Source organism: Adiantum capillus-veneris, chromosome 23 (genome assembly GCF_014529385.1).
Source record: "Adiantum capillus-veneris isolate H3 chromosome 23, ASM1452938v2, whole genome shotgun sequence".
Lineage (NCBI taxonomy): Eukaryota > Viridiplantae > Streptophyta > Polypodiopsida > Polypodiales > Pteridaceae > Adiantum > Adiantum capillus-veneris.
Genome location: NC_140953.1, coordinates 21,024,395 through 21,036,548, shown reverse-complemented (window position 1 = coordinate 21,036,548; position 12,154 = coordinate 21,024,395). Strand labels below are relative to the sequence as shown.

The 12,154-nt window shown below is 42.1% G+C and overlaps 1 protein-coding gene across 2 annotated transcripts in view; it reads left to right on the top strand.

Moving 5' to 3' along the window:
• The window catches only part of LOC147427500 (uncharacterized), a 92,214-nt gene that overhangs the window by 17,847 nt on the left and 62,213 nt on the right, over window positions 1-12,154 (top strand). For both annotated transcript variants that reach the window (XR_015185977.1, XM_086496901.1), the window contains exons 2-4: window positions 9,734-9,829; window positions 10,444-10,526; window positions 10,610-10,687. Coding sequence is in view for 1 of the 2 variants with exons in the window: in XM_086496901.1 (XP_086353027.1) it covers window positions 9,790-9,829; window positions 10,444-10,526; window positions 10,610-10,687 (201 nt within the window). In the remaining variant the exon portion in view is untranslated. The remainder of the gene's footprint in view (window positions 1-9,733; window positions 9,830-10,443; window positions 10,527-10,609; window positions 10,688-12,154) is intronic.

Sequence of the window (12,154 nt, the reverse complement as noted above, 5' to 3'; positions counted from 1 at the left end):
GATTGGCTTGCCATGCTGAATGGTAGCATCGTTGTGGTCGCGCCAAGGCATTGCCAAGAGAGCGTCGCAGTGCCCCAACTTCATGATGTGAAGGTCGGCCTTGCTGTGTTACTCTTGAATGGTGATAGGAAGGGCACCACGAAGGGAGGCAAGTGTGCCAGTATCTCTTGTAGCTAATGTCTCCAACAAACTAGTTGTACTCAAAGTCCATGAGCTTGAGGAATTTTGAGTGGATAAAATTTTCGGTGGCTTCGGGATCAAAGATAAGCGCTTTGTAGCCACGGATCTTTCCATAAGCTCTACACAATCCCTTGGAAGCATTGGTTACATACATTGTTTAAATGTTTAGAACAAGTCCCGCTGTGGTTCTAGCTTTCTTGGCGGGAGGTTGCTCAAGAGGCTTTGTGGGGACAGACATAGGAAGTGTGGAAACATTCGAGGCACCCGCCTTCTTGTTAAAGAGTATCTCATTGGTGAGTAGTCAAGCGAGGTCGTGTAGACGGAGTCGAAGTGTAGCGAGAATGCCTAGAATTTCAACGTTGTGGTCGAGGATTCTGGGTAGTCGGTTTGTCCTTAGTTGTAAATTCCCGTTAGTTTGTCACCAAATGTAGCATGGTTCATATGCTTCTTGTATGGTAGAGTCTTGCTTTGACAGACAATATTCTTGAAGCGATGATGGTAGCCCGATGGTGTAGCGCTTACACTGGTCCTCCAAGGTTATCAGTTTGAAGAAGGTAGAGGTCCAAAATCCTTTGGTTGTAGTCATCCATAATTTCAATGGCCAACATTTTCAAGTTACCCCATTCTGGCATAAGCCTTACTTCAAATATTGCGGAGTCCGTGGAGCATGAGGTTTTGTGGCTATACAACTCATTATTGCATAGCAGAAAAGCGGCTACTCCAGAGATTTTGGATTCTTCTGTGTAGTTCCCCAATGAATAGATATTGTCAAACTATTGAACGAAGTGCAGTTCTTTCTTCCAATCTTTCACTCCCGAAAAAGCAAAATAAATTATCGTAGATCCACCACCGTTGAAGTCTTTAGGCTGATTTTCTGCTGGTACTGAAGCTGGATAATAGGGGTAGGCATACAGACTCCAACTATGAAACACATGTGGCAGTGGTGGCAAAGAAGACGGCACCGGTGGTGAGAGGTCAGATTATGCAACCATGTGTCGAAAAACTCCCCCAAGAGGAATAGAAAATTTTGTGGGCTGTCAAGAAGGAGCCCTTGTACTGTTTGGTGCTGGAGGAGGGAAACTTGAGGCATCAGTTGCGGCAACATGTAGTTCAAGAATTGTTGGAAGTTATGCAAAATAGGTAAAATTTGTTGAGGGTGCTTCTAGAGGATGTCGCGAAGTTCATCGAGACTAGAAATTCCATCTTTGTTTGTCCTGGTCAAACCGGTTTGCTTGTCAACATAGCAAACGACTGAAACTTTCATACCATTGTAATTAACAAGCACCACGTGCCAATTGAAAAGAACATACTTTAGCACTTCAAACACAACCGAACAAAGAGAGAGAGAGAGAGAGAGAGAGAGAGAGAGAGAGAGAGAGAGAGAGAGAGAGAGAGAGAGATTTTATTATCGTCCTCGGAGGTCAAATATGACCTATGGGACCAAAGTTACATGTGATGTAGTATGTATATGGCTGATGAGGTACTCTCGATGCTCCAAAATTGTAGTGATGAGAGTCGCAATGGAGAGCCCACACTTTGGCTGGGAGAGGAAAGTGTGTAGGTCTAAGTTATGGCTGAAAATGTGAGAGAAGCAAGTTCGGATGTGATCAAAAGCTGAGCACTCTAGTAGTGTGTGGTACTCAAACTCTCGAACTTGCAGTGAGCATAATGTGCACAATCGATTTGACTCTTCTTCATTGCCCCAACGCCCTATCTCGCATCGAAGGAAATGGGAGCTAAGCCGAATTGCTGCGATAGTGCGTATCGCGGACAAGGGAATAGGCTCAAGCATGTAAGTGTGAGTACGGTTTCCTCTCTCAGCGAAGAACATGGTTTTGTAGTTGGGGGCAATATAGGTGGTGTAATGTATGAAGCGTGACCCACCGGATTTCCCCCAATCCGTAATACATTGGCGTTGTAGAAAAGCTTCATTCATTTGAGAGTCAATTGAAGCATCATGTAGCAAGTGTAATGCATCCCATCTCCCAAACCACTTCTTTATGTCTTGCATCCATCCCGTGCTCAAGATCTTGCTTTTATGCGTCTTTTGAACTTTTTTGCTTGCTTCCCATGCAATTGTAGGAAGTCGATGTGAGGGGTTTTGACGCATCTTTATCATGTACTCCACAACCCTTTCCATGCCCATAACTTCAATTGGAAGAGATCCCGACTCAAGAAGTAGGAGCATATATGGTGTTTGTGTCTTAACTTGGAGAAAGTTTGTAAGAAAACGCTTTTGGACATTCTGAAACTCTTTCCAAGTAGACTTTGAGATGCTCCCACCCCACTCTTCAACTCCATAAAGAAGAACCGGTGTCACCAATGCATCAAAAAGATACTTCTTGAGAACCCAACACTTGATGTTTCCCGCATTACACATGTTCTCAAATGCATAATATGCTCTCTTTCCCGCTTCCAAATGACGCATAGCACATTCATGCCACTTGTGATTGGATGGAACCTCAAGGCCAAGGTACTTAAAGCTCTCAACAACTTCAAGTGTCTCGTTGTTGTACACAATGCATGACTTCTCCTTATGGTTGGTTTTCATAAGCATAACCTTTGTTTTGGATTCATTTACAATCAGCCCACTATGCAAGCAAAAGTTCTCAAGGACAACCATAAGCTTTTGTGCATCTTCTAAAGTGTGTGCTAGAAGCACTACATCATCCGCATACAACAAAATCATGATTACCGCATTGCAAATAGTGACCTCTTCAATGCCTTCTTCTTGCATAAAGTCAAGTACCATTTGTTCCAATTGATCGATGCATAGACCAAAGAAAGTTGGTGACAATGGACATCCTTGTTTAACCCCGATAGTGCTTATAAAAATTTCTGAAATTTCTCTTTCTATGCGCAATTGACAAATCACCTTCTCATAGATTCGAGAAACCGCAAGCATAAACTCACTTGGCACTTGGAGTTCTTCCATCCTTCTCCACAAATTGTTACGTGGAATCATATCAAAGGCTTTCTTAAAGTCCACTAAACAACAATACAATCGCTTGCCTTTCAACCGACTTTCCTCCATGAGAACACGAAGAGTGACAAGATGATCAATGGTGCTATGGCATCGACGAAAACCCGCTTGTCCCTTTGCACGCTTGTCATTCTCTTCAGCCCAATCACTCAATTTCATCTCCATTATGCACCCAAACAACTTTGCCATAAGAGACCCAATCATTATAGTCCGGTAGTTACTTACATTCTTTACATCCCCTCCTTTATGCAAAGGCTTAACCCAATTAGTACTCCAATCATAAGGCATACCATGTTGAAGTGCAAGGTTGAACATATCACACATCCACTCATGGGTAAAATCTCCCGTCCATTTGATTATCTCCGGCTTGATACCTTGAAGATCTCCCGCTTTGCGAGTGGCCAACTTTTCAAGCCCACCGCATACATCCTCAATAGTAAAAAAAGACGGCATACATGGGAGTGAACCATAAAATGGCATTTTTTCAGTATTTGCTTGCTCATATAATTGCCTACAATGTGTGTACATATCCACTAGACTCAAGTTACCAAAATTCTCAACCCGCTTGCCTCTCAAGTTTCTCCAAAATCTTCCACATGCATGTGCCTTTTCTTGGACTTGAAATTCTTGTTGCTTTACTTCCCATCTTCTTCTCTTCTTTTGAATCAATGCCTTGTATGTATGCAAATGACTTTGATAGTTGTCTTTGTGCATAGTTGCATCAAGCTTTATCAAGGACTTTCGAGCATCTTGACATTCTTTATCAAACCACCTTTTGCGTGATCTATCTTTGTTGATACCATGGAGATGCTTTATGGCAAAGCATTCTTCCGCACAAGAACAAATAGCTTTCTTGAAAGCTTCCCATTTAGTTTCCAATGGTGCATCACATTGAAGCTTTGTCATCCATAATTTTTGCTCAACCATTTCAATGTACATTGGTGCCCGTTTGAAATCCATACATAGTGATAACTTCTCTTTCCTTTGGCTGAGATTATCATGCTTAGTTGCTTCTCCACATGAAAGGTCAATACATAAGGTGCGATGGTCGGATTCCGGGGTCCATTGACCAAACATAAAACTCTTTATGCGATACATGATGGCTTCAGAGAGTAGCATATAGTCAATCACACTATCCCCATTATGTCTCCTATATGTAAATCCATTGGTTCCACTCCACAAAGATACACTATTGGCAATGAGCATACCCGTGCTATTACACATGTGTAAAAGTAACTTTCCATAGTGATCCGGCTCTTTCTCATCCATTGAAGTACGATCATACAAGTGAACTTCCTCCAACTCCCTTGAAATGTGTGGCATATCAAATTGTTGAGTATCATGTTGCAATGTTTTTATGCGAGCATTCATATCCCCAAATACAATAAATCACCATCACCTTTGAAATAAACAATGTCCTCTTCCAAATCAGAAAATGGTTGATCTCTATCCATGCAAGCATAAAAGGGAGAATCATGATGAGGAATGTAGCAACCAGCTACAAAAATGGGTGCTCTTTTTGGTGTCATAATTTTCAGCCATACATAACGTTTGTACTTGTCATCTTTCACAATTGATACAAAATCTTCCAATCCTTTCTTAACCATACATGCTAACCCTCCTTGTCCTCTTCGTTGCTTGAGATTCTTTGACCACATCAATGAATGTACATTGTAATCCTCCAAGCCGTTAATCCTTTGTGTATCATGCTCCCAAGTTTCAACAAGAAGTAGAAGATCGGCTTTGCTTGTTAGTTCATCAATGCCAACCCCCGCATTCCATGGGTATCCATTACAATTCCAAAAGCATATTTTCAATTGTAACTCGGTCTCATAGGTCACGCATCCCTATTTGCTTGAGAGACTTTCCTCCTCCTTGGGCACATTTTCTTCATGAGAGATCTCCTTGTTTTTATTATTCTTTTCCTCATATGCCTTACGATGCATATTTTGTTACTTAATAGTGCGATCTTCACATACAAAACATTTTGTATCCCTCAAATAGATCCAACTATCATCAAGGATAATCTTTCGCTTGGTCTCATCCGGCATGGTGCATACAATTGGCCGTTCTCCCGAGCGAGGAGCTCCTTGCTTCCCCACTCTATGTGCTCCATAGACCATAACTCCGGACATGCCAAAGTGGGTTTTGAAGAAATCTTCAATAACAATGGCAAGAGAAGGAGGTGTCTCTAACTTCTCTTCGGGAATTCCACGAATAACAATGTTCTTGGAACGTCGCTCCCGTTCCTTCAACTCCTCCACATCCACATTCTCAACATTCTTTGTTTGAACCATAGCTTGCATGAGTGAGGAATTAGAAAACACATTGCTACCACATACATCAACCCAAGACTTGTTTGTGCATACATTTTTCATGTCGCATACATCCCCGCTCAGTGTCAAATTTCTCCTCTTTCAATACATGGTCATGCTCTACTTTGCTCATCCGCTCCTTCAAAGCATTCAAGTCCACAAGAGAGCGTTTACATTCCTTGACTTCCTCTTCAAGTTGCATCAAACGTGTTGTTTGCATCTCAAGTGTCCTCTTGAGATTCTCATTCTCAACCACAAGTACCCTTAGTGTGCCATTCTCCATTGCAAGTGCTCGTAAGGCTTCGCCTTCCTTGTTTACGGTCTCTTGCAATGATACTAAGTACGCCATGATCATGGTTTCCGATGTCGTTGGTTGGGTGGTTGTGTTGCTATCTCCACACTTAGGAGATTTTGGATCATTTTCCACAATGGTTGTGGACCTTGTTGAAGAAGAAGAACCCTTGCGAGTGCCGGAAGACATTGTATGTAAAATAGGAGATGAGAATCAATTTTGTTGAACCTGTTCACTTCGGAAATGCTGCTACAGAAATGACATGTTATATTAACGTCTTCAAAAGGCCAAAGTGACCTATGAAACCAGAAAGTTACAATGCGGTGTATCTGATACAAAGTCAGATTAACAAAATAAATTAAACTAGGATAACAAAATATGAATACTGCGGGATCCTAAACTAAGCAATACAATGTGAAGACAATATGGGAGGGGAGTAGAGAGAATCCGCATGGTAAACAGAGTGGTGGAGTTCCATGCACTGGCTGGCGCCCCTTTCGGCATTTCTTTGATATTACTCCGACAAAGGTACAACTGCCGGGGAGATGGTGTTGTACACTTTCCACACTCTAGAATGCGAGAGAGGTCCCCCAAGGCTCATATTCAAAGACCCTAGGCCGGAAAAACATCAGCTACAAAAGCTGGCACCCACGGGGAAATTTTTGTAAAATCTGTAATTTCATATTTTTCTGCAATTTACGGCGTGATGTCTAGGATGTCCGTACAGTTAGCTATGTCATCCACCTTTTTTAAGTAAAATTGGTCCACTTTGATTTGGCCACCGTCGTGTGCTTAAAACATGTCTTGTTGAGTTGGACATGCCATGTCATTACTTAGTGACAGCAGTCCTTTGCGATGGGAGGGAATTTGCTACAAGAGTGGTTGGAATTCTGTCAGTAGCTAGGGGCAAGAGGGATCGCTCCTTGGAGAGAGGACTAATTCAACATTTGTGAACTCCGGGTTCCTAGAGAAGAGGGGGGGGGGTTGGTCGCTCTTTTAGGCATGGACGCGGATATCGGGAACAAGAGCCAATTGGGGTTGCCTTGCTTTTAGCTCCCAAGACTAGAGAAAGGGGAGACAGCTTTGTCTGGAAATAGGGGAGAAATGAAATGATATATTAACACCTTCAAAAGGCCAAAATGACCTATGAGACCAAGCCGTTACGACATAGTGAATCTGATACCATGTCCGGAATAAAAAAGAACTGAAACAAAATAGAATGTGTAGTACGATGAAAGAAGGGGGGGGGGGGGGGGGGGGGGGAGGGGGGAAGATATGGTGGAGATCCATCCTCATTTGCACTCTGGACGTCGAGAGAGTATGGATCGAATCCTCTGCTATAGTCTCCGTCGATGTTGTGTAGCTCCTCTCCTCAATCGCGGGCGTCTAGATCTCCCTAGCTCCAATGCTCGGTCTATGAGAATGCCAGTAGCGGTAGTATGAGTGTGGACAGAGCTCTGCAATGGTGTCTGCTCCTCTGGCTGCTGCTCTGGGGGTCCAATATCTAGTGTAAAGAAATCTGTAAATTATCTCTGGAGAGAGAGATAGATTTTGAGAGAGAGACCTTTAATCACCCAGGGCGCCCTTTTTTGGCTTGTTGAAACAAGCCTTAGGGCAGACACCTCAAAGTCATGTTCTAGTGTTTGAGGCCGAGGGAACCAGTGTGAAAGCTTTTTTGAGCGCCACAATGCTTAGTAGTGCTTTTTAATAGCGCTAGCTTTTTGTATCTGCTGCTTTTCGACTGGGGGTCTTTAAATATGAGCCTAGGGGCCCAGGGGACCATTCTCGGCAGATTTGTGCATGTTTGCACATCTGCAAAGTGACTCCTCGATCGTTATACTCTATGGATTATTTAATATAAAAAGAAGAAGCACCGAAGGGGGCGCGAGACTTTGGGGCCAATGCTTTTGGAAGTGGAACTGTGCCACTCCGTGTCTCGTCTCTTGTGGGAGACCTCTCTTTCAAGTTCAAGTGTTTTGCTGTTTCAGTTCAATTCGATGATTGTTGCAATGATTTTACCGCCTTGCCAGTGGCTTGCCGGTTATAGTGGTATCAAAGCTCAGACGATTGTTCTTATGAGAGTAATCCGGTCCAGAACTGCAGCAATTGACTGTTGAAGCAAAAGGTTTTTATAGAAATTGCTTTTTGAAGAACCTTTTTACAGAAATTGATTTTGACATAGAAGCTTTTTACAAAAATTGCTTTTGAAAAAAAAGCTTTCTAAAAAGTGGAAGATCTGTCGTCAGAACTATTCAACAATCTTTTATCTGAGCTGTCAAAAGTCCTAGAATCATCCTCCTTTGAATGGCTTGAATGCCGGCAATGCTCCTGAGGTCTGCTTTTCTGATACTTTCTTTTTCTTGATCTCCCCTTGTCTTGTTCACTAGAACTAGAACTAGAACTAGGAATGGAGTCATCCTCAAATTGAACACTTGGATAGTGTTTTCGTTAAAACAAACTATAATCAAAACACGAAGTGGCGGAGTGTTTTTGTTAAAACAGACTCTAATCGAGATACAAAGTGGTGGAGTTCCACGTCCAGATGCACTAGCCCAAAGTCTGGCTCCCCTTTTGGTACTTCGTTTATATTATCAATACACAGAGTACAACTGTTGGGGGAGTCATTGTACAACCATGCACTGATCCACCAGAAGTGACTCTCAGCACACTTACGTAGGCATTGATGCCCAAAAGCAACTCTTACAGAAGCTATACACCCCCAAAAGTTAATATGCTAAAAAACATGACGCCCCAAAAGCTTTGCAAGTCAATGCCTTCAATGATCTGGCCAAAAAGCACTACCACGTCAGCACCCGCAAATCACGGCATGATTTTTGGTGGATTTTTTGAGCGTTCTGTACATTCCTGCCACATGTCATTTTCGGACGATTTTATCTCTTTTCTATTGAGTCTTTGAAGCCATGTCAGCACTTTGTAACACGGGGCCTGGGGGCTGCTTTTTCTGACATACTTACTGAAAGCGTGTCTTTTTGGACACTAGAGCTTTTGGGCTTAATTTTTGACAGTTTTTGCTTTTGGGTGTGCATGCCTTTATAAGTTTACCAATTGAAGTGTTAAAGTTTTCAAGTTCAGTCGTGTGTCTGCTGTTGATTCACCACTTCCCTTGATGCTTGCTGGTTAAAATAAAATACTGGATGGTGCTGTTGTAGACACATATGCCAATTATTTCCATGACTTGTAAATCCAGCCACGACCAATGAATGAAACGAGAACATAGAACATTACAAGCATATCATGACTGGTAAGAACCTTCTAATCTAGTCAAGGTTCATAATTCTCTGTTCCAACGATGGGTGAGAACTTTTCTTGTCATGTCGCGGGTGTGGTAGCACTACTTCGAGGAGAAGCGATAAATTTTTTCATCGGTGTTTTAAAAAGGACCCGTGATTTGGAATCTTGAATTTCAATTAACAAGTGGGTCTGGAGGTTTGTGCTGACCATATCACAAAACCATAATCACCGACGTACGTCAACTGTATTTGTTACTGATCCTCTCCAAAAACCATCATCAGTCACGTAAATCGACTGGATTTTGTCTCCGTCACTTCCTTGTGCAGTGGTTCAGGTAGTGACCAGCTGTCCTTTGAGGTGACACTCAGCCAGTTCCGTTTGAGGAACAACTTCGAACCAGGCACTGTCACAGAGCCATTATGTGAGTTGACATTGCCTGTAGGCCCCCAGTGTTTTTGTGTGCATGCATGCCTGTTGCCAATTGTTTACATCTCTGTAAAAAGAAAGTAAACTAGAAACAGGATGGAAAGAACTTGTTTGAATTATCTCTAAGCATTACAAATTTTTTCTCTTTATGTGTGTGAGAGCATCTTTTGTTCTAATACAGTATCAATAAATACTTTATTTTACTTGTTTCTTCTGTTTCTAGATTCACTTCACTTCAAACTTTCGGCTAATGGACTTCGTCTGCATATTCTGGTTTTGTTTCAGCACAAAACTGGTACACTGACACTTTTGAGTCAACCAAACAATAATGTAATTCTGGAATGGCTGCAGCCCCCACCACTGAAGAGGGTCCTCCAGCAGGTGAGCTCTATTAGAACATGTGATCTGATTGGAAAAGTTAGACTGATAAATTATACACTTATCCCCTTCCCTCTCTTATACTCTTTGTCTTGCATTTTTCCCGGTCAGTTATAGTTGACGCTTGCATATAACAAAAATGAACATGGCAATACATAATGTATCAGCAGAGCTGCCAGAACTTGGCAATATATTCTTGAGAATTCATGAAAAGCTTGCAACAACCTGTATGCAATTTGATTTGGGTGTCTGAATCATGTGATTAGTTCCTGTATAGATCTTTATCCAGTAATATCAGAACTTACGATTTGACTGATAAATTATACTCTTATCCCCTCCCCTCTCTTGTGCTCTTTGTCCTGCATTTTCCTGGTTATTTATAGTTGACACTTGCATATAACAAAGATGAACATGGCAATACATAATCATTAGCAGAGCTGCCAGATTTGGTGCAATATATTCTTGAGAATTCATGAAAAGCTTGCAACAACCCGTATGCAATTTTGTTTTAGATGTCTGAATCATGTGAATATTTTCTGTAAAGATCCTTTAATCCAATATTATCAATGTGGGTTTTCACTGGTGCCTCCTGTGGTTTATACACATATGCATTCTAGGGGATCAATCAATACCTTCCTCAGAAGCACAAGCTCCTGTAGGCCCTACCTTTTCAGAGGTGTGGTTTGATGATCCTGTGGAGGTATGGCAATGCTTTCGCTTCACAGAGTTTCTGGTCAAAGGATGACGTCTATCAATCGTTCTTTATTAATAACTTTTTTCTAGGGTGAAGCTGCCCAAAGGGCTGCCCTGGAGCTGAAGCACAGAATTGAGATTCGGGCCAAACCTATTCGAATGTATTTGGTACAAAAATTATCTTTTTCAAGATTTTGTGTCACTCTCAAATGGAAACTTATTGGTGTTTTTTGTTGTTGCATCTCCATCTCTCTCTCTCTCTCTCTACATATGTCATTGCACAGTGTACTATGAGATACGAGGTCGTTTTCACTGTCTATTCAGAGAAGGTTTTGGGCCTCTATCTAGGGTAATGAGTTATGAGGATCAAAGATGTCTTGGGATTTATCTACTTGAGATACACAAGCATAGAGAAACCTTACTGAGGAGAGTTGAAGAGAGACATCCCCAGAGACAGATCACAGATTTCTTTACACTAGATACTGTACACCCAGAAGAACAGACAGAGGAGCAACCAGTGACGGTGGAGAGGTCTACCAGTACTACTGGCATTCTCATAGACCGAGCATTGGAGCTAGGGAGGTCTAGACGACCCCGAGGGAGGAGAGGAGCTACACAATTTCAAAGGAGACTATGGCAAAGGACTCAAGCCATACTCTTGCGTCGTCCAGAGTGCAAATGAAGATGGATCTCTACTCTCCTCCCATATTGTCTTCACATTGTAATGCTTAGTTTAGGATCCCGCAGTATTTATATTTTGTTATCCTAGTTTAATTAAGAGCATTGTACACAAAAGGAATAGATCATATTATCAAAAGATGTATTCTTGATGAGGAAAAAACAGTTGTATTGTAGGAAGCACATTTTGGGAATGCAGGTGGTCATTTCTTAGGTGAAATTACAGGAAGGAAAAATTTTCAGGTAGGGCTTGGGTGGCCTACTGTTCTAAAAGATGCTCACACCTATGCTAAAGGGTGCATTTTGTGTGAGAGAGAAGGAAAGCCTTCCAATTCAAATAGAATGTCCTTAGATCTCATATTACCTTTAGAACCATTTCATAAATGGGGTTTAGACTTTGCAGGACCAATCAAGCCAAAGGCAAAGAATACAAGAAATAGGTAGATCTTGGTAGCCAGGGAGAATTGCTTTCTCTAGAGGGGGGAGCGTGATCTTGGAGTGACACACCACATGACAGGGCGAGACCTATGGGACTGGCCTAAAATCAGCAGCATGGAGCTGTAACGGGTCATTGAAGCTTGATGCAAGCGCCTTTGAAGACAACTTTAAAGGAAGAGACATTATCTTCTATTCAGAGATACACCAGGCACCCGGTAGCACCCTACCGAAGGTAACAATGTACCATTGGGAGTCTACTTGTAGAGAGGAGGTGAGATCAGAGCATAGAGGACGAGGATCTGGAGGTGAAGCGGTATTGTACAGGGAGGAGCTACAGTCCATCATTCATATTGTACGAAGGGATGAACATGCCAGATATTTGTGGGTCTACGGTGAGAGCAGAGATAAGTAGATCATCGTACATTGCAATATGTTATTTTGCTCCAAGCGCGTCTCACTATGCATCGCCCAAGGGACAGTTACTTGTCACAAATTGCTTGTCGTGTCAAGCCATTGAAG